This window comes from Bos javanicus, chromosome 13, assembly GCF_032452875.1.
Source record: "Bos javanicus breed banteng chromosome 13, ARS-OSU_banteng_1.0, whole genome shotgun sequence".
NCBI lineage: Eukaryota > Metazoa > Chordata > Mammalia > Artiodactyla > Bovidae > Bos > Bos javanicus.
This window is the reverse complement of record NC_083880.1, coordinates 17891122-17919021: the sequence shown is the minus strand read 5'-3', so window position 1 is coordinate 17919021 and position 27900 is coordinate 17891122. Positions and strand designations below refer to the sequence as shown.

Below are 27900 nucleotides of genomic sequence, written 5' to 3'. Positions count from 1 at the left end.
TACTTGCAATTTTCTGTGAGTTTAAAATTGTCGCTCCTTCCCCTCCAAAAAAAAATTCTGAAGTCATCTTTACTACTTACTCACAAAAATGAGAGCAAGATTTTTTTTTTAAGTTCCCTGATTCAGAGGTATTTAGCAATCAATGTTCCATTAACCTATGAAGGAACACAACCAAGAAAAATTTCTCTAAGATAAGGATACAATGATTTTTTTCCCCATCAACTGAAATTAAAAGGAGACAGGCCCCATTCAAAACTGTAACAAATTCCAATGACTCTAAAGTCTCTTGCACTAAGCTTCTCTAAAGAGAGTCTGTGACCTTCCACTTTAATTTCCTTTCATTTGTTGAAATTAATGGATGCATGCATGCTACGCACTGGGATGATCACAGCAGAACCCCATGGAAGGCAAAGGAACAGGACAAATTAACTAGGTAATTCTAACAATAAATGATTTGAAAGGGATCTATAGGATGCTGTAAAAACAATCAGCAGAGAATTCTAACAATATGTGCACAGGTCAGAGACAAGGCAGAAAGGGGCATTCAGGAAAACCACCCTTTAATAAAATTCAGGGTAAGACCTCAATGATGAGTGGGAGGGACCTGACCAGATGAAACATGCCTGTAACAATATGAGTCATGTATGTAGAGAGACTTTTATCCCTACAACTTAAAAATCCTAGATGGGTTAGTAATAAGAAATAAAGCCAAAAATAAAGGCAGGTGCCAGGCCTCTTAAAGAACCTTAAATGCTGTTAAAAAGATTTTAGGATTTTTATTCTTGCACTAACTTCCAAACCGTTTTTATTGTTCATCCTAATTTCAAGTCAACGCTTACACAGAATCTCAATATGTAATATAAACAAAAGCAGCACTAACCTAGCTAAAGTGTAAACAGAGTGCTCTAGAACTTCATCAGCTGAGCCTCCTGCTTTCCTAAGTGAGAGCAAAGGCAAAAACAGGAGAAAAGAGATGGGCTCAGTATGAGAAATAACAAGCTGGGCTGCATTAGCCAGACTTCCAATCAGAAACTGATGAAATATTCCAATTAGAAAAATTCAAAGACCATTTATAACAGAGGGACTAAACACAAAGGAATGGGAAGGGACACAGGAACAGAAGTAGGTACAGGAGCCAATGTTCTCAGCAGGAAGAGCTAAAATCCTAAATCCAAAAGGACAAGGGCAGGAGGATCACCAGAATGAGGAGGACGAAGTCACCCAGACAAGGCCACCTTGAGAGGAACAGGGACTTGTCCTGGACACAGCCAGTCCACTGGGAAGAAACCAGGGTAATAAATGTTCTGAGCTTTCCTTCCTCACTGCTGCTGACCTGCCCATGTCCACAATGGCTGCACTCTCTCTGAAGCCAGAAGTTACAGATGCCCATGGACATAATCCATACGGTAAGCCTCCCAGGACAAAGACCAAAGGGGAGAGAAAAATCAAGGAAGATCAAACAGAACTTATCTGTCATATAGCAGCAGGCACAGAAGTACTGCTGCTGCTAAGTCGCTTCAGTCGTGTCCGACTCTGTGCGACCCCATAGACGGCAGCCCACCAGGCTCCCCCGTCCCTGGGATTCTCCAGGCAAGAACACTGGAGTGGGTTGCCATTTCCTTCTCCAATGCATCAAAGTGAAAAGTGAAAGTGAAGTCGCTCAGTCGTGTCCAACTCTTAGTGACCCCATGGACTGCAGCCTACGAAGCTCCTCCGTCCGTTGGATTCTCCAGGCAAGAGTACTGGAGTGGGATGCCATTGCCTTCTCCAACAGAAGTACTAGGAAAGATCAAATCTACTCTTCTGGAACCAATGAAATGCTTTCCATGAGGCCAAGGCAATTACACTGAAGCAGAAGAGTGACCAGGAGTTAGGCAGAGGAAATCGAGTAGGTACCCATTCCAAGCAAAGGGACTGGCCACAACAAAGACACACTGCTAAAGCACTATGCGAATCAGGAGGTGTGAAGCCAACAGTGGGGAGGGAGGGAGAGACAGAATGAAGCTAGAGAGGCAAGGGGAGACAAGACGGAGCTTATGTTGATACCATCAACCATCCAGCCTTTGTCCTGCAGGCAAAGTGTGAGCACTGACATGATATCACTTGACAAAGGTATGGGTGGGTTTTTAATGAAAGTAATAGGCAAAGAGATTTTCCTCTTAATGGTAAAAGTCAATTCTCGCTCTTACTTATTGACCAGCTCCTGCCTGGCTGTTTCATAAGAACTGCAAGGCAGAGTCCAAGTGTGGAGATGAATGCAGACACTGACAATATCTAATTAAAGGACCTAATCCATTTCAGCCTCTTAATTCTTCATACTTGGGACTTTCTCAGGGAACAAGTGGGCAAAAATATATTCAGTGACCACACTGAGTACTATATTTAAGATTCTGCATCAAATAAATGATAATTCAAAATTTACACTAAGGTATGTTCATTTTCCTTTAAAATGGAGAACTTTCTAAACACAACAGTGGTTAGTTCAGTTCAGTCACTCAGTGGTGTCTGACTCTGCGACCCCATGGACTGCAACACACCAGGCCTCCTTGTCCATCACCAACTCCTGGAGTTTACTCAAACTCATGATCATCACGTTGGTGGTGCCATCCAACCATCTCATCCTCTGTCATCCCCTTCTCCTCCCACCTTCAATCTTTCCCAGCATCAGGGTCTTTTCCAGTGAGTCAGTTCTTCGCATCACGTGGCCAAAGTATTGGAGTCTCAGTCTCAGTATCAGTCCTTCCAATGAATATTCAGACTAATTTCCTTTAGGATGGACTGGTTGGATCTCCTTGCAGTCCAAGGGACTCTCAAGAGTCTTCTCCAAAACCACAGTTCAAAAGCATCAATTCTTCGGTGCTCAGCTTTCTTTATAGTCCAAATCTCACATCCATACATGACCACTGGAAAAACCATAGCTTTGACTATACAGACCTGTGTTGGCAAAGTAATGTCTCTGCTTTTGAATATGCTGTCTAGGTTGGTCATAACTTTTCTTCTAAGGAGTAAGCATCTTTTAATTTCATAGCTGCAGTCACCATCTGCAGTGATTTTGGAGCCCAAAAAATAAAGTCTGCCACTATTTCCACTGTTTCCCCATCTATTTCCCATGAAGTGATGGGACCAGATGCCATGATCTTCGTTTTCTGAATGTTGAGCTTTAAGCCAACTTTTTCACTCTCCTCTTTCACTTTCATCAAGAGGCTCTTTAGTTCTTCTCTTTCTGCCATATGGGTGGTGTCATCTGTATATCTGAGGTTACTGATATTCCTCCCGGCAATCCTGATCCCAGTTTGTGCTTCATCCAGCCCAGCGTTTCTTATGATATATTCTGCATATAAGTTAAATAAGCATGGTGACAATATACAGCCCTGATGTACTCCTTTTCCTATTTGGAACCAGTCTGTTATTCCACTGCTGCTTCTTGACCTGCATACAGATTGCTCAAGAGGCAGATCAGGTGGTCTCGTATTCCCATCTCTTTCAGAATTTTCCAGTTTGTTGTGATTCACACAAACGCTTTAGCGTAGTCAATAAAGCAGAAGTAGATGTTTTTCTGGAACTCTCTTGCTTTTTCGATGATCCAATGGATGTTGGCAATTTGATCTCTGGTTCCTCTGCCTTTTCTAAAACCAGCTTGAACATCTGGAAGTTCATGGTTTACGTACTGTTGAAGCCTGGCTTGGAGAATTTTGAGTATTACTTTACTAGAGTGTGAAATGAATGTAATTGTGTGGTAGTTTGAGCATTGTTTGGCATTGCCTCTCTTTGGGATTGGAATGAAAACTGACCTTTTCCAGTCCTGTGGCCAGTGCTGCATTTTCCAGATTTGCTGACATAATTGAGTGCAGCACTTTCATAGCATCATCTTTCAGGATTTGGAATAGCTCAACTGGAATTCCATCACCTCCACTAGCTTTGTTCATAGTGATGCTTCCTAAGGCCCACTTGACTTCATATTCCAGGATGTCTGGCTCTAGGTGAGTGATCACACCATCGTGGTTATCTGGATTGTGAAGATCTTTTTTTATAGTTTTTCTGTGTATTCTTGCCACCTCTTCTTAATATCTTCTGCTTCTGTTAGGTCCATACCATTTCTGTCCTTTACTGTGCCCATCTTTGCATGAAATGTCCCCTTGGAATGTCTAATTTTCTTGAAGAGATCTCTAGTCTTTCCATTCTATTGTTCTCCTCTATTTCACAAATGATTAGTCCTCCTTCACAGAAGACTAGATTTTTAAAAGTGCCTCGGGGTAACTTAAAGTTTCAAGGATCTACTCCTTGTCAGATTCTAAGGGAGACCCTGGGGACAAGACACAGTGATGAACCCAACAAATGAGGTTTCTTCATCATTAAATTTACCTCTAAGAGAAGAAACACACATTAAATAGGTAAACACACAAACACAATCACAAATTTGTCACATGCCATAAATAAGAGCAATAGGGAAGAGGTGGGAAAAAGTATTTCTAGATTTAGAACAAAAATATCATTGTTCCTTTTTGCAAAAGCAACATCCAAGGATAAGAGACAAAATCAAATCACAATGGACTGACACACATATATGTTTCCAGGAAGAAAACTGCCACAAGATGACAGATTCAAGCACTTAAGTCTGTGAATTGTCAAAAGAGAAAAGGCAGTCTCTCAAAAGGTATGGTAAGGAAAGCTTTTTTATAAGATGGAGAGAAAATGCTGAATGTTGATTAGAGGGCTAATGCAAGAGAGGCCGAACGTTAAAGGGAGAGAACAGATGATTAGCTATGATGACTAATAATGCCAACATTCTATATCCAGGTATTAGGCTAAATTCTTTACATGCAATTCCTTATTTCATCCTTTAAGATCAGCACTAATGGGCCAACTCTGCATATGACAAAACTAAACACAAAAAAGTTAGGTAATTTGAACACATCACACGCAGGCAGAACTAGGATTCAAACTGAGATCTTTATGAGTTCAAAGCAGACTACACCACACTGTCTCATCCAAAAAATACTTTTTAAATCATCTCTTACGTGCTAGTTAACTATGTACTGAGGATAAAAAGAGGATATGTACTGCGGATAAACAACTCCTGGGGCACAATCAGCACATGGTACTTACACAGGATGCTCGTCACCTTTAAAGAGAGGAGGGGGAGACAGACATGGACCTCAAGACACTGATACCAGGGGGAACGAATAAGATGGCATAGCACAAAGAGAGCAGCAGTATCTACCCTGAGTTAATCAGTGAAGACTTCAGATGGTGCTTATGTTAAGCAGAACAGAGTCAGAACAAAGTTAATGCCAAGTAAGACAAACAGATTACAGAAAAGAGGCACAAAATTGCATGCTATGTTTAGAAGACTTCAACAAGTTGAGCATGGCAGGAATGTGATGCGAGTTGGAAGAGACCAGACCAAAGGGCCTTTTATACCACACTAAGACATCTGAGGTTTAAAACCATAGGAAGCAAAAAACCATTTCCAGGCTTTGAAACAAGACTGGCAACTGTAAAGACTCAGCAATTGACTAGGAGGTTCAAGCTGTAGCCTGAGGCACGGCTTAGAGACAACCAAAAGGTCAGAAGATCTGCAAAGAGGTTCCCAAACTAACCTCTTATTATCAGACCAGAAAAAGGAAGACTCCAGCCTCTTTTTAGAAAAACGCAGCCTTTATTCTAAGTGAGATGAGAGCAGTCTTCAGTTATTACTATTAATCAGGACAGAACTAAAATATGGCTTGGGCTTCCCAATGGCTGGGAAAGAATTCGCCTGCCAATACAGGAGACTCAGGTTCAATCCCCGGTTTGGGAAGATTCCCTGAAGAAGGAAATGGTAACCCATTCCATATTCTTGTCTGGAGAATTCCAGGGACAGAGGAGCCTGGTGGGCTAAAGTCCATGGGGTCAAAAAGAGTTGGATACAACTCAGTGACTAAACAACAACAAAAATATGGTTTAGCCCAAACTTTGTGATTAGTAGGGAGACAAACAGATTACAGAAAAGAGGCACAGAAGGTTTGCTTCCTCAACACCCCAAATAGATTATCTGAGGCAGAATGTGGGTTTGGGTGATTCATTTCTCCAAAAAGCATATTGAACAGAGGCAGGATAGCTGCTGTCTGCTTTGAAAGTAAAGAACAGAGTCTTCAGTTTTCTAAGGATACTCCCATCTTCGCTTCAGGGCTGAATCACATCAGTCTGCCATCTGACAATGGTGAGGGAAGATGGATACTCTCTTTTTCTGCTCAGCATGCTGCTCTGATTCAGGAGTTTTATATTTCCCAGCAAGCAGATAAGAGAAGCAGCAAAAGGATACACCCACTCTGCTAACAAAATGCAAGCCATTATTCAGCTTCATCGATGAAAACAAATCAGAGAGAAATGAATTTTAACTTAGAACTTCAGATTTATCTTTCAGAACTAAGCTCCAGGTACATTCCTCATTCTAAACAAAACAGATATCTTAGTCACCCTGAACAAGTCATCATGACTTTGTCTAAGATCATTATCTCCGACTGGAATGCATTTGTACTCCATGTCCGTATGATCAAATACACAGACTCCCATCAAACCCCAACTTAAACATCACTCCTTCAATGCCACCCAAAAGACATGCCCATGGGACTTATTTCTCTATTCAAATGTTTATTAACTATTTCCAGGTATTGTACTGAATAGTATACAGACCAATCCTTCCTAAAGAGAAATTTTAACAAATACTTACTGAATGCTTAGAATATGACAGGTTTAGTGCTAAGTTCTAGAATTTTTTTAATAAATAACAATACAATCTACTGCCTTTCAAAAACTCCCTTACTACAGGAAAAAAACATACATAGTAAATGTAGCATTTAGGGTAAATGGGTAAGGACAAAGAAAGAAAGAATTAAGACCAGAATGAAAATCAATTTAATAGACGAAAATCAATTCTACACCCACTTTGCTTAAAACTGAAGAGAAGGGAACACTGTCCAATGTTATTTGGTAAGGTCGGCATTATACTAACACAAAGCCACAGACCAGTAACCACTGGGTGTGTATTTTACCACACACACACACACACACACACACACACACACACACACACAGAATAGTCTTACTGAACTCAAAGCTAAAGTTGAAAGTGATAATGACTAGTCAGTAAGAAGATGAGTAAGGAATCCATATTTCCAGGCTACCTACCATGCTGCTAGTTAATTAAATGTGAATTTAAAGTTTTTACAAGCTGTTACCTGTGAGATATGATTGATGGAAGACTCCATTCTCCGGAGCTGAGAGGCTTGGATGTCCAGCAGTTGGAGCACATTGTTAGCCAATGCATTTATTTGATAAGCGACACTAGCTAGGGATTGGGTTGTATAGGCTTTGGTCTCTTCTAAAGCTTTTCTCTTGTCTGTAGCCTGAAATAAGAACAAAAAAGCCCAATATTTATTTTGGTTAACATTCATTAAACATCTGTTCTATAGAAAGGCAGTATTATATCCCAGAGGATGGGAAGATTTGGGAGAATGACATTGAAACATGTAAAATATCATGTAAGAAACGAGATGCCAGTCCAGGTTCGATGCACGATACTGGATGCTTGGGGCTAGTGAACTGGGACGACCCAGAGGGATGGTAGGGGAGGGAGGAGGGAGGAGGGTTCAGGATGGGGAACACATGTATACCTGTGGCGGATTCATTTTGATATTTGGCAAAACTAATACAATTATGTAAAGTTTAAAAATAAAATTAAATTAAAAAAAAAAAAGAAAGGCAGTATTAGAATTATATTTTTTTAATAGAAAAGCCCAACTGAATCAAAGAACTTAGCAGACCAGTTTGATGAACCACAAAGCACTCCATCCTCTGACCCTAATAAAGGCATGTGCCTCAAGTCCTGCTGGCTTACTCTCTGCCTGCCCCGACCTCCCCACGTGTCCCCTCAAGGCAAGCTATGAACCTCCTCCAGGACCTGTGAGTAATAAATTTCTCCATTTCACTTTCCCTTACAGTCTTTTGTTGAACTTTGAGCTCACCATCCATGACACCCCAGGGCTCTACTTAACAAATGGTAACTTAACAACAACAACAAAAATCACAACATCCACTAGTACAATGATATGGACTAAATCCATTCTATCTTACAATCCTGTTTACATCAGTGAACATCAGAAACCAAACCACCTGTTAACCATTACAACCAAGCTTCTCATCTCCACAAAAACTACTGTACTCTTATGACCCCATCCTTTACCCATCCGGTTTCCCCGAACTCCAGTGCACAGTCAGACAGTAAGAAATGTTCAGAGACCAAGTTCAAAGCTAAGTTCAGAGAAAAATTCAAAGACAAGTGATAAACTCTGAGAGAGTGAGGGAGGGGATGAGTGGGAAGCAAGCAAGGTAGCCAGCAACTTATATTACAATTAATATAGAATCTAAAAACAAAAAGGCCAAGGATAGAAAAAAATGAAACAGATCTAAGAGTTCAAAAAAAAAAAAAAGCAATGCAACCACAAACTAATATGAGATAATATTTCTCATCTATCCACCCAGCAAAAATCTAAAAGCAGGACAACGTACTCTGCAAAGTTGCAGGGAAAGACTCTGATACACTCTCTGCTGGTGATATCCAGCAAAATTACACACGGGCTTATTTTTTGTTTCAGCAAACTCACTTTTAGGAATCTCAAAGAATCACTGGCAAAAATATATATGTAATTATTCACTACAGCACTATTTGCAATAGGAAAAGACTAGAAACAACCAATACAACCACTGATGGGGGATTGGTCAAATAAATTATGGGATCTCCAAACATTAGGGTACTACACTGCAGTAAGAAGTAATGTAGAGAGATACTGTTATTAGCACCACACCGAATCTCAGGTAAGAAGTAATGTAGAGAGATACTGTTATTACCACCACACCCAATCTCCAGAATATTGCTAAGGTGAAAAATTAAAAAAAAAATGTGTATAGAATGCTACCACTTATGAAATGGAAAAGATACAAAAACATATTCCTTTACTTTTTAAGAAAAAAGGATAAAACATAACATCTTTAAAAAATAATTGCATATGGGGCCAAGGGTCAACAGGTTGGCAAGAATATGGATAAGATTCTTTAAACATACCTTGTTTTTCAGATTTGCTTTTTGCAACTATGCATACAATTTACACAATTATAAAACAAAATTAAATTTTAAAAAGGAATTCCCCAAAATTAAATGTCAAATTAATCAAATGAGCCTAACTGTGCATCCAATTAATGGCTTAACCAGAGAGGAAATATCCTACAAGTGGCTTCAAAGCACAGTAATTTGATTGCACATTTCTAATGGGGTTTATCCTTAGGACAAAAACAATTAAAAGAGGGAAGAAAAATACTGAATCTGTTTTCAGTCACTTTATTGCTGATGGTAGTTTTGGAATTATTACCCAGAGACTGCTGTTTGTGTGGTGTGGAATAAAGCAAGTCATTAAATATGTTTAGGTCACTGAGAGCTGAGATTTGGGGCATAATTCAAAAGACATTCTGATGTAAGAAGAAAAACCTGTAGTTCTGCATTTAAGCTGAAAACATTAATCTGAACTTAATTTTTATGGTATCACATTTTATATACCAATAGCCAACAAAAAAAAGCCTAAATGGTGACTGTAGTTGATAACACTGTACTGTAAAATTGAAATTTGCTAAAAGGACAGGCCTGATGTCCTCAGCAAGCGGGGAGGGGAGATACACATGAGGTGATGCATGTGCTAAGTACTGTCGACAGCAGATACAGGTGCCACTTCCAGGCCTAGACATAAAAACATCCCTGCGCTGTTTGGATGCAAAGGTTAAAAGTAAAATGCAGTCCTACCAAAAAAATTGGTATGATGATTGGTATAATGGCATCACCAACTGGACGGACATGAGTTTGAGCAGGCTCTGGGAGTTGGTGATGGACAGGGAGGCCTGGCGTGCTGCAATTCATGGGGTCGAAAAGAGTTGGACACGACTGAGCAACTGAACTGAATCAAAAAAATTAAATTGTACTTAACAGAAACCGTTGTACACTGCTTCCATTTTTAAATTTAAAATAATTAAAATTAAATAAAATTTTAAAATTCATATTCTCAAACTAGCCACATTTTAAACAGCTCAATAGTCATATATGGATTGTGGCCTTACTGGAGAGACTGCAGTTCTAGTCACAGTTAATTTCCTCTTTAAACCATGGATTTAAAAGTTAAGTCTGCACAAGAATTACTGTTTTCACTTATTTCACTTGTTTGGTGTCCAATAGTTGGTCTCCCTCATTCTTTGATACTTTTGCTGTATTATCTACCAAGCAGCCTTAATATGTCCAAAGGATCACACAAAATGAATTATAAATCAGAAGACTTCTCCACAGAGCTAAAACAGACATCGTTAATCAATTACAACAGCCTTCCTCCAAAAGTCTAAACACTCTTAACTAATCACTCTAGGACGTGACATGTGATTGTAATCAATCTGCCATCCCTGTCTTATGCCACTGAGGAAGTTGGCTTAAAATGGAAATAAACATATGGCTTTAAAAGAAAAGTTAATTATTTAAAAGAGCTAAACTCAAAATAAATAATGTAGGCCAAGAACTTAACAGGAAATTCCTTAGATAACTGAATTTTCTCAACAGCCCATATATAAAACTGTCTTCTTCCTCCCATATCCATACCTGTGGAAACCAAGTTTTACTGAGTTAAGATCTGCTTGCTGGAGGAAAGAACCTTTTCAAGCAGTACCTACTCCTATTACATCCTTTTCTTGCCCCTCAAGGTGACTAAACAGGCAAAGTAATCTCTTGTTTTTCACTGTTTAAAATGGAAATGATGATGCTATAAGCAATCTCTCTCATACTCATACATTTATCTTTAACCCCACCTCCTCGTCCCCGTTCTCAACTTCCACCTATGATCAGAAGAAAAACCTCTCTCCCTCTATTACAACTAAGAACATCCTCGCAGTAAGTATGCTTAGAAAGTAATACATTCTAGGTGAAAACAAATTGCATGGTTTAATTTTTGCCTTTTTTTAAACAGAGAGAGAAATTTACAAAATTAATGCACCATCATGGAAATGGACCTTACTAACATTTTAGTATAAGTTCTTCAAATCTCTCAAGTACATGTGTTTATCTTACAAGAATGCAAAACTAACCCTGCTTTTTTCATTTAAAAATGTATGATGAGCATTTCCCCATGTGTTATTCTTCTATTCCTATTCTTTTTCAAAAAAGAATTTTCAATAGCTACACAATAATGGCAGTAACTGTTAGCTGACTGTTTTCCTTTTAATTCCTCTAATATTAAGACCCTGATTTTAATCAGGACATCAATGTATGCAGATTCAAATCCAGCTTCCTCTAAATAACCAAACAAGAGGTGGCATTATTTCCAAACATTAACCTGTAAGCTAAGGCTAAAAACACCATTTCCAAGTTAGGGCCCGACTACTGAGAGACCTGGAACATGCCCTGTAGTACTAGCCTGTCTAAAAACATTTCAGAAAAACAGGTTAAGTTAAATTACAGTGTTCTTTTTCTCACTCACCTGAACCCTTCCCTAAACTCTGACAGGAAGTTCGGAAAATTATGTTTGCTCTGAGGAACAATCTTTCTCCATGTCTTAACTGCAAGACATAAGGCTTCCCTTGTGGCTCAGTTGAAGAATCCACCTGCAATGTGGGAGACCTGGGTTCGATCCCTGGGTTGGGAAGATCCCCTGAAGAAGGGAAAGGCTACCCACTCCAGTATCCTGGTCTGGAGAATTCCATGGACCGTATGGGTATAGTCCATGGGGTTGCAAAGAGTGGACAGGACTGAGTGACTTGCACTTTTAACTGCAATTGGTTTAATGATCCTGCTTAGGTAACAAAGTAGCAAGTTAAGAAACACCTGGAGTAACAGGCAAATTTGGCCTTGGAATACGGAATGAAGCAGGGCAAAGGCTAATAGAGTTTTGCCAAGAGAACCCACTGGTGATAGCAAACACCCTCTTCCAACAACACAAGAGAAGACTCTACACATGGACATCACCAGATGGTCAACACCGAAATCAGACTGATTATATCCTTTGCAGCCAAAGATGGAGAAGTGCTATACAGTCAGCAAAAACAAGACCAGGAGCTGACTGTGGCTCAGATCACGAACTCCTTATTGCCAAATTCAGACTGAAATTGAAGAAAGTAGGGAAAACCACTAGACCATTCAGGTATGACCTAAATCAAATCCCTTATGATTATACAGTGGAAGTGAGAAATAGATTTAAGGGCCTAGATCTGACAGATAGAATGCCTGATGAACTATGGAATGAGGTTCGTGACACTGTACAGGAGACAGGGATCAAGACCATCCCCATGGAAAAGAAATGCAAAAAAGCAAAATGGCTGTCTGGGGAGACCTTACAAATAGCTGTGAAAAGAAGAGAAGTGAAAAGCAAAGGAGAAAAGGAAAGATATAAACATCTGAATGCAGAGTTCCAAAGAACAGCAAGAGATAAGAAAGCCTTCCTCAGCGATCAATGCAAAGAAATAGAGGAAAACAACAGAATGGAAAAGACTAGACATCTCTTCAAGAAAATTAGAGATACCAAGGGAACAGTTCATGCAAAGATGGGCTCGATAAAGGACAGAAATGGTATGGACCTAACAGAAGCAGAAGATATTAAGAAGAGGTGGCAAGAATACACAGAAGAACTGTACAAAAAAGATCTTCACGACCAAGATAATCACAATGGTATGATCACTCACCTACAGCCAGATATCCTGCAATGTGAAGTCAAGTGGGCCTTAGAAAGCATCACTACGAACAAAGCTAGTGGAGGTGATGGAATTCCAGTCGAGCTATTTCAAATCCTGAAAGATGATGCTGTGAAAGTGCTGCACTCAATATGCCAGCAAATCTGGAAAACTCAGCAGTGGCCACAGGACTGGAAAAGGTCCATTTTCATTCCAATCCCAAAGAAAAGCAATGCCAAAGAATGCTCAAACTACCCCATAATTGCACTCTTTTCACATGCTAGTAAAGTAATGCTCAAAATTCTCCAAGCCAGGCTTCAGCAGTATGTGAACCGTGAACTTCCTGATGTTCAGCTGGTTTTAGAAAAGGCAGAGGAACCAGAGATCAAATTGCCAACATCCGCTGGATCATGGAAAAAGGAAGAGTTTTCCAGAAAAGCATCTATTTCTGCTTTATTGACTATGCCAAAGCCTTTAACTGTGTGGATCACAATAAACTGTGGAAAATTCTGAAAGAGATGGGGATACCAGACCACCTGACCTGCCTCTCGAGAAACCTATATGCAGGTCAGGGGCAACAGTTAGAACTGGACATGGAATAACAGACTGGTTCCAAATAGGAAAAGGAGTATGTCAAGGCTGTATATTGTCACCCTGCTTATTTAACTTCTTTGCAGAGTACATCATGAGAAACGCTGGGCTGGAAGAAGCACAAGATGGAATCAAGATTGCCGGGAGAAATATCAATAACCTTAGATATGCAGATGACACCTTATGGCAGAAAGTGAAGAGGAACTAAAAAGCCTCTTGATGAAAGTGAAAGAGGAGAGTGAAAAAGTTAGCTTAAAGCTCAACATTCAGAAAACAAAGATCATGGCATCTGGTCCCATCACTTCATGGGAAATAGATGGGGAAACAGTGGAAACAATGTCAGACTTCATTTTTTGGGGGCTCCAAAATCACTGCAGATGGTGACTGCAGCCATGAAATTAAAAGACGCTTACTCCTTGGAAGGAAAGTTATGATCAAGCTAGATAGCATATTCAAAAGCAGAGACATTACTTTGCCAACAAAGGTCCGTCTAGTCAAGGTTATGGTTTTTCCTGTGGTCATGTATGGATGTGAGAGTTGGACTGTGAAGAAAGCTGAGTGCCAAAGAATTGACGTTTCTGAACTGCGGTGTTGGAGAAGGCTCTTGAGAGTCCCTTGGACTGCAAGGAGATCCAACCAGTCCATTCTGAAGGAGATCAGCCCTGGGATTTCTTTGGAAGGAATGGTGCTAAAGCTGAAACTCCAGTACTTTGGCCACCTCATGTGAAGAGTTGACTCATTGGAAAAGACTCTGATGCTGGGAGGGATTCGGGGCAGGAGGAGAAGGGGACGCCAGAGGATGAGATGGCTGGATGGCATCACCGACTCGATGAAAGTGAGTTTGAGTGAACTCTGGGAGATGGTGATGGACAGGGAGGCCTAGCGTGCTGCGATTCACGGGGTCGCAGAGAGTCGGACACAACTGAGCAACTGTACTGAACCGAACTAGGTAACAAAACAGGGGTCTTACGCATTTTTTTAAAAAAAGTTTCTCCATCTTGCTTCTGTCTTTACTTTTCCTCCCACTCTTTGTAGAAATGACACCACATCATATCTTTTTAACAACTTTAACTTAACTCTAATCCAAACTTGCCAGAAACTTTTCCAAAGTAAGTTATTTTTCCCACACAACATCTCAAATATTTAAATAAGGTTTTTCCAATTATATTAATAGAATGGAAGCTATTTCATGGTAATTCATTAAAAAATTACCCACATCTACCAAAACACACCATATTTCAATGACTGCAACAAAACAGCTATGTCAGATGCACCATTTTTATGTATCACTCAGGGAAAAACCGGCCAACTCCATTATGTCAGAATGCTTTCTTATGAATAAATTTTATTTTATACTTAACAGAAAATGCTCTTTGGGATTTATTTAGATGGTGAGCTTTGTATGTCACTCTCAGTGAAGTGAAGTCGCTCAGTTGTGTCCGACTCTTTGCGACCCCATGGACTGTAGCCTACCAGGCTCCTCTGTCCATGGGATTTTCCAGGCAATAGTACTGGAGTGGATTGCCATTTCCTTCTCCAGGGGATCTTCCCAATCCAGGGATCGAACCCGGGTCTCCCGCATTGTAGACAGACGCTTTACCGTCTGAGCCACCAAGGAAGGTCACTCTTAATCATACAGTAATACCAGCTATAGATTCATCCAACTTCCAAAAGAAACCCTTTGTATCTTTTATTTTGTATGATTCAAGATCCAACAAAACACAGCTCCCAAGTCTTGACAGTCATGTCTGTTCAGTTTCTAAATCTAGAACATCCCCCCTTCAACTCTGACCTTTTTTTTTTTCTTTAAAAACACAGACTTTGTTTTAAAATTCCAGGTCAGTTGTCATATAGGAAGTCCTACAATCTGGATTTGTCTGATTGTTTCCTCATGATTAGATTCAGATTAAGCAGAGTGGCTAGAAGAACAGGTGATGCTATAAACTTCCCACTATAAGCAATACATCTTTTAAAATAAGGCTCCATGTTTATTTCCATGATTTTCTTCCAAACTCCTGACACCAATTCTGCAAACTTTGATGCTGGTGCTATCTTACAAGGGGGTAACCAAAAAAAAAAAAAAAAATTAAGACAAAACCCAAGACTCTTTTCTTTCCTCAAATGGTCTTTAAATGTTTTGACTCTAGCCCTTCCTCAATGGTTTGATGACAGGCTGCAATAATCCAGTTATCCCAACAGTAAAACCATCCAAATTCATACAAGTGGGAACAATGACAACTGCTGCCTGGCTGATAGCTTTCTAAGGACAACATTAATTGTAAAATGCATCCCAAGAACAGAAATTTTAAAATGTAGGGGTGAGGAGAAAGTTTCTTAGAACTGCTAAAATATACTCTATAAGGTTAAGGTTTCTGTCAATTAAGGATTTAAAATGTCAGCTTTCAATACTTGTAAGGAACGGTTATATATACACAAAACAAAACATCTATTTTGCTGAAGGCCACTTAAAGGTCTGGCTTGAGAACATTTCCAGAGGGAATCCAGAATCCCTTTGTGGCAAGGGCTGAGAGGAGCACACAGGCCAAATCCTGGTTGGAGCCATGGGGCTCAGGGTATGCACACTCGCAATACCCAGCTAACAGTGAAAGGATCTAATTTTCTCCAACACAATTTCCATTCCAATAAAAGTAAAAAGGAAATAAAAAGAAACCCTACCAGGTTACAGCTGGTATTTATCCAGCAAAAAGAATAAATTTTTTGCAGAACAATTCAAGTTGAAACCTAGTCACTGTAACCCCAGCATAGCTCCTCCCCACCACCTCCCACTTAAGCAACTGCTCACAGTCTATGATCCTTTCATTCTCAACAAAATCCAGGGAAAACCTCTGCTGCCTACTGAGTCACACAGCGCTGATGGGCAGGAACCTGAGTTGTGGCGCATGCTCTTTAACTGAAGAGCAAATACAAAACAACCAACAACTAGTATCCTCATTAAATAACGTTCCAAATTCAACTCTAACGTAGATTATGTTTTCAAACCTTCACAGGTCAATTTATACGTCCAGGGCACTTTCAATAACTAGATAATTAGGTTCTGAAATTTTAGGTTTCACCCTAATTATAGCCTCAGTCAATGAATTATATTTATTAAAAACAGGCAAAACCTGCAAAAACCCAATTTTAGAAAGAGCAACTACATTTAAACAAAAAATTATTTAAATGTATTACTGACAGAATATATTCCATAGGAGTCCAAGACACTGGGTTCCTTCCATCAACTCCTTCCATGTTAACTATCTTCTCATATAATCTTATTTCTTCTTAAAAGGAATTAAACTGAAAGAGCCATGATGAAGAGTGCAGCTTGGACACACACTTTCACATTCTGCTGGAGGGTGCAATTAGACAACAAGTATCACAGTTCTTTAAAATGTATATATCCTTCACTTCTAGGAATTTACTTAAATAAAAGGCAAAGTGCAAAGAAACTGTATGTTCAAGAATGTCCACGCCTTGTTTAAAACAGCAAAAAAGGAAAAACAAAAAAAACCAGAAACAACCTAAGTGGCCAATGATTAGTGTTTAAAATATTCATGTATTAGAATACCATGCAGTCAATAAAAGTAATCTAGATATTTACCAACAAGGAAAATGCATTAAGTTAGAATTCAAACTGGGAAGTAGAACCACTGTGAGTTACAGAATAATTATAGAATTTTACCTTACACAATTATAGGACTAGCTGGGAAAGCTGTGAAGGTCCCAAAGGGAAGTAGGAAGATCAGAGTCATCAACGAGAGTCTGTTTGAGACATCTGACACATTCAGCTACAAAAACGTGGCTGCAAAGCAAAGACTCCTGGAGAGATCTGAGAAGCTCAGGTCTCCCACCAAGTGAGTGGGCCTGATGCATCTGTTAACCAAACTATCAGCAATCAGAAAAAAATAGCTGAATGCAGAGCAAAGGAGATCAAAGTCTGGCTGGACCTCACCAACACCTCCACGTCTCTCACTGCATATCACCACAAAAACCTTCAGAGGTTTAGTGAGGGCTGCTTACACAAATTCTCTTTCGGCCAATTCTAGCCATACCCAGCTTCAGCTTAAGTAAACTGACACAGTACTAACTACCATGGCACCCCTGGTCAATATGGTACACACACAGCTCTGTCATCATATTCAACTCCTGAATTAAAGCAACAGCAAAATCACACTCCAGTGTAACATGATGCAACCATCCCTTATATAACCGAAAAGATGCTATCTCCTCAAAACAGAATACAAAGTCTATCTTCTCTTCGAGTAAAGTTCTTTCCTTTCCTAATTGAGTTGTACTTCCCCTTTGATATCTTGTGACTTAAATACTGAAATACAAGGTTAACCAGTAATAACATATCTTAAGTTAAATACAGAAGACTAGGGGGGAAGAATTGGTTACTATATACATAAATATTAAGAAAGATATAGAACAAATATTCATAACTACTAGTTTTCATTCTATAACTGGTCATGAGGTGACCAAGAGCAGCTAGTGTTTATCATTTTCTTCTCCCACTATCCATCACCATTTTGTTTGCCCTCTGCAGTCATCTCATCCGGTCACTGTTCCTTGCCTGACGTGTCTGTGCTTAGTTGCTCAGTTGTGTCTGCGTCTTTGCGATCCCATGGACTGCAGCCTGCCAGGCTCCTCTGTTCATGTAATTTTTCAGGCAAGAATATTGGAGTGGGTTGCCATTCCCTTCTCCAGGGAATGTTCAGGACCCAGGGACATCATGTGTCTCCTGCACTGTAGGCAGATTCTTTACCTGCTGAGCCACTGGGGAAGGAAGCCCAGTGACTCAAACCTTCTTTACCATCAGCAGCCCTACTTGTATTGTGTTGCATTAGCTTTCCATTAACTTTTATAGTATAGGACTCGGGAGTGGTTAAGAGGCACTCCAGGGACCTCGTGCATTCCAGACATACTCCTCTCCACCCCACTGTGTAGTAGCAACCCAGTTTCCACTGACAGTGGGGATCAATCACCAGTTGGGATCAATCACCATAACCAATACAGCAATCTCCTGCTTTGCCTGTTAGTTTACTGGCACAAGGAAGGCAAAGTGGCCAGGTGTTCAACTTCCAGTTTAATAGAACCAATGCTGCATTTCCCAGTAAAAGCACTCCTCTTTGGAACTCAGAACTCTATACTGGCACGCCCCAGAGTCGAAGATAAAGAAGAAAAATTTTTGCTAGCAGATCATTAGGGGTAAGTGAGAAAAGGTCACTTTATTTCCACCTCTTGAGCCCCAGACCTATGAATGCTGGCTACAGGAGAAACCCCACCACACATCTGTGACTGATTCAGAGACCAGACCCCATCTCAGAGAACATCACACCAGCACTGCAAAGAACTGCCACCAGCAGGTACAGTGAGTCTTCAGAAGGACATTCCACTGTTCTATCCTTTCAGCTTCTTCAAGGTAATGGGGAATATGCTAAGACCAGGGATTTCGTGAACATGAGCCCAATGCCACATTTCACTTGCTGTAAAATCAATTGCCTGGTCAGAAGTAATGTGATACAAAATACCAAGACATAATTAAGGCATTCTGAAAGTCAATAAGGAGTTTTGGCAGAAACAATGCAGGAAGGGGAAGTAAATACATGCCCAGGGCAAGCAGCTTTTTCAAGGAGAACAAAGTATTGTCCTCTTCGTTATGGAAGTAGTCCAACGCAAACCACTCGCCACCAGGTATCTGGCTGGTCCCTCCAGAGGAATGGTGTCATCTTAGGGGTCACAGTGCGGGCCCTCTACCATTAGCAAGGTGTTCATTCAGCGGTAGTGGGCTCTAAGCCAGTCGTGATGTGTCTGAGCATACACACCATCTCCATGCCCGTCACTGTGATATCTTTTTCATCAGCCCTTTGGGAAAGGACTGAGGTAGACGGGGAAAGGCTGAAATCCAGACGTGATATCCTGTCCACCTGATCATTAAGATCCTTCTCTGCCGAGGCTGCTCTTTGATGGGCATTCACAATAAACCCAAATATTAGTGTCCATTTCGAAGTATGTCTGTATATCTATTCCCCATACTTCCAATTATGTTCCTTCCAAGCCCATGATCAATTAGCCAAACGATTAGCTACTGCCATGAACTGAGGGGGTCCACATCTCTAACCATCTCTCTCTCCAGACAAAACAACTAGGTGTGCTGCTCAAAGATGTACCAGTGAGCTTCAACAAGGATTTACCATATAGCACAGGGAACTATATTCAGTATCTTGTAATAATTAATAATCTATAATGGAAACTAATCTGAAAGAAAAAAATATACATATATATATAATCATTTTGCTGTATATCTGAAACTAACACAATATTGTGAATCAACTATACGTCAATTAAAACAAAAAGATCTGCCCATAGAGGGAATTTCCCTTCACCACTGCGCTCCAGGTCACGGCTGACTGTGGCTATAGGGCTACAGATGCCCATGCTGGCACCAGCATATCATGTAGAACCATTTGTAAACTAAACCTAAATTGTTTTTTCCTCAGTTAACTGGGACTCCTCATGAGGCCGTAAGCGTGGACTGAGAGTGAAGAAGCAAAGAAACAGGAGCTTAAGTATACACCTTGTGGAGTATACATCACAAGAAAAGGTATATAAAACAGTAATAAAAGCAAGTTATAAAATGACTATGTACCTGCTTTTTTAAAAAGAAATGGCATATGTAAAGCAATTATCCTTCAAAAAAAAATAATAAATATAAAAAGAAAAAAAGAAATGGCATAAGGGGAGACCACTGCCTCCCAGCCTATGATTCTAGGAGTGAACGAAGTACAGTTTTAAAATGTCAGTGAATCCACTGAAGTGTTTCCTGCAAGATTTGAACATCACGTGAATTTTAATTAACCGGAAGGGAAAAAGGAATAGAGTGAGAAAGTTTTCTCCAGATAGTTGAGGAGAAATAGCTCCTCCAGATAGTTCATTCTTGGCCAATGAAACAATTAAAGCTCTACATAAGAGATCTATAAATGGAGAAAAAAACAAACATTTAACACTTTTCCAAGTTATTCTTCATACAGGAACACATTCATATCTTTAATTCATACTCAAATAAATGTGAGTTTGCGAGGTAATTAAGGAATACAAAGCATCGTTTCACAAACTACAAGGTAGAGTGGTAGTTAATACCATCACAATCAGCACCACCCTTAATTAACTGAGTGGGGAAAACTAAGCACTCCTGCTTTAAAACAAACAAACAAAGATCAAGGTTCTATAAATACCGACAAAAGTAACTTGTGCTACCACTGACTGCCTATTTCCTCACACCAGCTCACAAAACAGCCTCACAGAATCAGTACTGGAGGTCTCCATCCTAGACTGATTCACTCACTGACCACATTTTCCAAACCAAAAAATTACAAGCATGACACAATCTGACAAACTATATTTTCCCCTAATTTCTTCATCTATTATATAAAAGTGTAAGAATTACAGTGATATTAAGACTCAGTTAACAAGTCTTATTGAAAGCAGCTAAATTTTCTAAATTATAGCTATTCCCAAAATATGTGAGACATAGAGTCATTTTTACAAGTATTCCAAAAAAAAGCCTGAGACATGGACAGAGGGATATTCTGTTCCCATCCATCAGTTATAAAACAGAGATAAAAGACACTTTATTAACAAAATACCACATACTGAATACAAACCAAATAACCATTTAGAAATCTAAATACCAATTAAGGATATACAATAATATTAAAAAGAAAGCCATCTAACAAGATATGTACAAGATCTGTATGAGGAAAACGACAAAACTCTGATGAAAGAAATTAAAAAAAACTAAACAGAGAGAATCCATTGTCATGCCTAAGAAGACCTGATACTATCAAGACATCACATCTCCCCACCATGATCTACAGATTCAACAGAACTCCAATCAAAATCCGAGGAAGTTACTTTGTGAATATCGACAAAGTGATTATGAAGTATATATGGAAGGATGATGTCAGACAGCTGAATATGATGTCCTTCGTCACATCTACCTTCAACAATTTTGCATCCATCCTTGGGCAAAAGGGAGCTGTGGGATCCAGGGAACAAACTGTAAAACCCAGGTGTAGTACAAGATCAAGGAAAGCTGTTTTAAAACAGACTTGTACCCATGGTCTCAGCTGGATTTAAAACTGGCTCTATACCAGAGGCCATAGCTACAGCCCCAGTTAGCTTTGGTTCTGACACCAGCACCAGATGCCAGGGGCATAGGAGGACTCTTACCCACTTGTAATCAGGTAATACATATACAGACATCAGTCTCAAGGGTCAACCATGCACTGACCTGTGAACCAGCTCCAGTTCCTTGCAGCTGCAGTTCAGGAGCCCCTAGAGAACACTAATTTAGACAATCACCCAGAGATGAGAGAACCTCTGTGAAAGTCCAGGAGTACCATAGAGAAGTTCCAGCCCACCACTGGAGCAAAAGAAATGTGAGATAAGATGCACTGGAAAGGGTAAGAAGAACAGTCTGATTTCACCCACTTCACACATCCCTCCAAGGCAGCACAGCTCAGTGCCAAGAGAGCCCTTCTCAACCAACGACTTCTCTGCTGGGTCAAGTGAGGGCAGGTGAGGGAGCCCCTGGCTTCCCGGCTGTGGGACACACTGCAAAGCCCATTTCTTTCTCGCCCCATCCAGAATTCTGAAGTGTGAACAGCACCTCTAGGAGGTGGTGAGTGGCTGGTACACAACAAAACAGATGTGGATCCTACTGAGCATGTCAAAGACTCCACTAGGAAACCCTACCACAAGCTTCTGAGAACGCTTTGCCCACAGTGCCCCAACGTGCCCAGCCTTCCATATCCCCACCTCATAACTGGCTCAAGAGAGCGCTCCTGATAGTGGCAGAGTGAGCTTTTGCAAAAGATCAGTGAGCACGCAGAGAGGCAGACTGAACCTGTGGCCTGGGAAAGACCATAAACTTGAGCCATAAGCACCACCCTCAGAAAAGCAAAAAACAATGCCTGTTACTTCACAGGATCAAAAGAATGCAAGCAAGCTTAAAAATTCTGTCACAAGGAGGAGCAAGATATTTAGAGCAGGCATATTCTTAGAAGATCTATCAAAGCCTTGGAATTCCTAGCAGATGTGACAAGATATTTCTCTCCTGCAGTCAATTAGTAAAGACTGAAAGAGCTGACAGCTCTACTTCAAGTGTGAAGACAGCAACACAAGAATTCAAAGAATATGAAAATTCAAGAAAAAAGGACACCATCAAAGGCTCACAATATTCCAGTTACCAATCCCAAAGACAAAGAGTTCTGTGATTTACCCAATAAAGAACTCAAAACAGTGTTTCAAGGAAACGCAATGAGCTACAAGAAATCAGAAAGATCATTTAATGAAATCAGTAAACACATGAACAAAATGTGTCTAACAAAGAGATAAAAATCCTAATAAAGAAACAAGTTCTGGAGCTAAAAGATGCAATCAATGAAATAAAAAATCCAAGAGACCATCAACAGCAGCATGGATCAAATAGGAGAAAGAATGTGTGAAACAGGAGACAGAAACTTCAAACACTGGAGAAAAAAAAATAATGAAAAAGAGTGAAAAATGGCTACATGATTTGGGGGATATGATTAAAAGAAACAATCTGTGAATTATTGGAGTCCCACAGGAAGAAGAGATGGAGAAGAGGGCATAAAGTCTTTTTAAAGAAATAATAGCATAGGACTTCCCAAATCTGGAGAGAGATTTGGACACCCGAGTTAATGGACCAAAGACCTTACAAACACGTTATCAAAGAAGAGACACAGATAGCAAATACACATAGGGAAAGATGCTCCACATCCTTAGGGGAATCGAAATCAAAATGAGTTATCACTACACATCTATCAGAATGGCCAAAATCCAGAATATTAACAGCACCAAATGCTGGTGAGGATACAGAGCAACTAAACTTTCATTCACTGATGATGTGCATACAAAACTGTACAGTCACTTTAGAGGTGAAAACATAGGTACGTACAAAAACCCGTACACGAAAGTGTATAGCAGCTTTTATTTATAATTACCAAAGCCTAGAAGCAACCAAGGTGTGCTTCATTGGGTGAACAGATAAACTGTGGTATATCCACACAATGGAATACTATTCAAAGCCAAAAATAAATGAGCTATCAAACCATGAAAGGACACAGAGAAACCTTAGATGAGTATTACTAAGTGAAAGAAGCCAACCTGAAAGGCTACAAATTGTATAAGTCCACCTATATAACAATCTTTAAAAAGCAAACCTTCAGTTCAATTCAGTTCAGTTGCTCAGTCGTGTCCGACTCTTTGTGACCCCATGAATCGCAGCACGCCAGGCCTCCCTGTCCATCACCAACTCCCGGAGTCCACTCAGACTCACGTCCATCGAGTCAGTGATGCCATCCAGCCATCTCATCCTCTGGCGTCCTCTTCTCCTCCTGCCCCCAATCTCTCCCAGCATCAGAGTGTTTTCCAATGAGTCAACTCTTTGCATGTAGAGACAGTAAAAAGATCATTTACTGCCAAGAGTCAGGAAAGAGGGAGAGATGAGTAAGTGAAAAACAAAGGATTTTCAAGGCAGTGAAACTACCCTGTACTATAGTATAATGGTGGACACATGTCATTCTACGTTTGTCAAAACCCAAAGAATGAAAAAGAAAACCAAAAACAAAGAATGTACAGCACCAAGAGTGAACCCTAAGCTACGTAAACAAACTCTAGACTCTGGGTGCTAATGATGTGTCCATGTAGGTTCCTCAACTGTAATGAATATGCCATCCTGACAATTCGATCTTGGTGTTGATAATGGGGTGGCTGTGCATATGTGGGGCAGACAGCATATGGAAATCTCTGTGCCCTCCATTCAAGTTGGCTGTGAAGCTAAACTTGCTCTAAAAAGTCTATTGGGGGAAAAAAGTGAAAGAGAAAAAAATAAATCCGTTCACCTCAGTATGTTAGCTCAAGCACAGTTCTGATGCATCAGCAGTGTAACTAGCGCAGGCTGTGGAACAGAGCTCAACAAACTATGACCCTCAGGCCAAATACTTACCTTCGGCAAACAAAGTTCTATGAGAACACCTTCACAGCTATTAATTCACATGCATCTATGGCTTTCTTACTACAGTGACACAGCTGAGTAGTTGTGACAGACCCCTTGGCCTGCAATGCCTGAAATACTGATATTACCTGGCCCTTTGGGAAAACACTGACCACTCTTGCTCTGGAACAGATATTTCCAACCTGAAGTGGATAATGACATTCCCAGTGAGCTTTTTAAAAAATTCCAGAGCCCTAGACCCAACCTAATCCTTACCTCCCCTCTAAAAAGATTACAATTTAATTGGCCTAGGGGTAGGACCATTAGCTATTACTATACCAACAGAAAAATGTGTACAATAAAACAGGAAAATATACAAGATAAAAATCAGGATACCCAATAATACAGAAGATAAAGGCAGGACCCTAATACACAGACTACAGAGACCACAGAGAACTACATGATAAACTGGAGCCATAAGTCTGGCTCTGATCTCCACGAGTCTGCAAAGAAACAAGATCACTATAGGATTTACAGTATCCGTGAGGTCAAAACATTTTGGTGAAACTCAATTTTTTTCTAAGACTTCAGCCTGACTGTAAAAGGAAAGCTTTATTATAATTTTTCTCTGGATTGTGAACATATTTATTCTTCTCACCTTACCTCTTAGCCCAAAAAACAACAGCCCAAAAAACAAACAAAAATCCTCAGAGTGGCAGGATTTCATACAGACAGTACCCTGCTCCCTGCCTGCCTTTCTTTCTCTTTTTGGCGGGGGGTTGGGATGGGGTGGGGTGGAGAGTGAGGCAGGAGGAGTAGGGAGAATAAGGATGAGTGTGAAAGAAATGCACCACTAAACTGGAGATAAGGTGGCTCTATATTCCACATTATTAAATACAAATAATAAGCCCACTAATGCAAGGAGTCCCCAAGTTATGACACATGGTTGATACAAAAGTGATTTATTCAGACCTGTAATTCATTTCTGCTACATTTACCCACTTTTGAATGACATCTGTTGATTATACCAAATGGGTCCACACAAAAGAACAGAGTATATATCAGGACATAGCAAAAGCACAATTTCACCTTAACAATGTTACCTTACATTTAAAATGTGGTTTCTCTGTTTTCCAAGCTGGGAAACACTACACTGGTTTTCTACAGTTGAAGGACAGTAGTTGAGGGATATTTTTGACCAAGCCTTCATCTCCCCCACTACCCTCCCTGGCAACTGACACTATCAAAATCAAACAACTTTCAGCTCTTTCAAATGTGCCCTGGTGCACATTTTGTACTTACTACCTAGATCCCTCGCTTGTCAACCTCCCCTTCCGTGTTACTCATGACTCAGACAAACTCACGCTATGAGGCATTCAAACTTCCCTGAAACCCCCAAACACTGCTCTGTTCCTTAAAATTCTCTCTACAAGATCCTTTCTGAAAGGGGGAGTTCTCAATCCACATGTCTAAAAATGCAGCGATCTGTAACACAGGAGATTATGACAGAACATCAGTTAACATCAGAAGGAGAAACTTGCCCCTCGCCTCCTGACCCAACAGTACACAGCCAAGAACTCAGGGTCCCTCCCTTTCCTCTCTCCTGCTCCCCTGCTGCCCACGCTGCCAGCTAACATCAAGCCGTATTCCTATTCTCCAGCCCACTGCTCTGCCAATCAATTCAACTGTGGAGGAGTAAAAGCTGGAGTGTGGTGGAACCAACTGTGTACTAACAGCTGAAAAAGAGAAGGTCTATAGATTCACTTCTGTGACTGCAAATTACTTTCTGTGGGTGTACTAGCTTTATGCTGGAGAACGGTTCCAGGTAAAATAAGTCATCTCTGAGTTCTCCCTTTCCTATCAACCGTATCCCCTTTACCAAGCTTCCTGATTCTTCTGGCACCTATTTCGTCCTTTTCTCTCTTAACTACAGCTATCTCAATTCAAGAAATACCCTTTATGTGTGGACAAATGCAACCGTCCTCTACCTGGTCACTCTGCATCCTCATCCTCCGAGCAAAAAGTGCAACGATACAAAACAGACTGACATTGGTTGGGAGGAGGGGTAGGCAGGCAAATGGGAAGGAGGAGGAAGGGGGACTTTCGGTTCTGCTTTGACTGCAATTGAATTATGAGAATCTTTTACAGCGATCTTTTCATTACCTATGTGCTCCTTAAAAAAAAAAAATGCTGCTTGACATTTGTTCTTTGCATAAGCAAAATTCTACTGACTGCCAAAACTAAAACCAAAAACCTTTCAAAAGCAACAATTTTCTTCCATACAGAATGTTTCCTCTTCCCAAAATGTAAGGCTTTATAAGCTATGGTTCAATGATTTTTCACATAACTATACTACATATAATATTGACATCACAACACCTAGCAAAGAGTCTTTTACAGAGAATGCAATTAATAACTATTTTTTGAGCATGAAATAACTATTTGTTGAGTTACTTTTAAAACAGTTCTACAGCCTCAAACACTCTTCCTTCTAGCAAAGAAAAATAAGTAGTCACAGCCTATCACAACAATTCCAGGCACAAGAAAATTCAGATAATTCACCACCACTCACTATCATCATGCAAGACCAGCCTCCCCCATCTCCTCTTGAGCTCTTTCCAATCCATACGTACTCCAGCCTCCTTCCAATCTGTTCTCCACTCTAAACACGAGTCATCTTTAAAAAGTAAAAATGATAATGCCATCCCATTGCTTAAAATTCTCAATGTCTTCTTATCAGCTTCAGAAAAAAAGACCAACACCCTTAACACAGCCTATAAAACCTTAATGATCTGGTCCTCACCTAACTCCTCTCAGATCACTATCCTCTCTCTGCTCACTATACTTTAGAGCACAAGGGTTTATATTAATAACTCATTCAAAATCATTCTGCCTTCCCTCACCTTTGGGCCTGCACATATAATGCTCCTGGTTCCCTCTGGTAGGGACAGCGCTGTTCCTTCCCTCACAATTTCTTGGTTAACTATCAATATAGCCACCCTTCAGATCTCCATCCCAGCGTTCCTTCCTTGGTTTGCCAGGCTAGGTGGAACCACCTGACAGGACACTCTCATGTCAACATGTGTTTCCCCAGATAAAATTTATTACAGCACATGATTTGATTAGTGAGGGAGGCAGAAATTATATCTGATTCGCAAAATACACTCAGGGCATAATAGGCAGTCAAAAATTGCTGAATAAGTAAATAGGGGACAAACTTATATATTCTGTAATACAATGAAGTACATTACATATAATTATGCATGTTTCATTTTACTGGGCATTCCCATGGTTCCAAACTTAGAAACTTGTAAAAATCTGCCTGTTTTCTTTAGGATTTTTATGGCATTCTCTGATTATTCTGAAAGAATGGGAGTATCACCAGTCTGTCTCCCTAAGCAAGCTCTGAATATGATTAATTATTAATTGTAATGAAACATGGAGCTGAAAACAAAAAGACTTCTCAACCTTTATGAAAGAGAGATGGATTAATCCAAAGTTTTTTTTATTAAAAATATAAAAAAAGCCTAAGAGGAAAAATGCCAGAGAAAGAGCTGAAA

At 40.1% G+C, this 27900-nt stretch overlaps 1 protein-coding gene across 13 annotated transcripts in view; it reads right to left on the bottom strand.

The window, feature by feature from the left end:
- ABI1 (abl interactor 1) overlaps positions 1 to 27900 on the bottom strand; it is an 87983-nt gene that overhangs the window by 47887 nt on the left and 12196 nt on the right. For all 13 annotated transcript variants that reach the window (XM_061435881.1, XM_061435882.1, XM_061435869.1 and 10 more), the window contains exon 2: positions 7221 to 7388. In XM_061435881.1, the coding sequence (XP_061291865.1) occupies positions 7221 to 7388 (168 nt within the window). The remainder of the gene's footprint in view (positions 1 to 7220; positions 7389 to 27900) is intronic.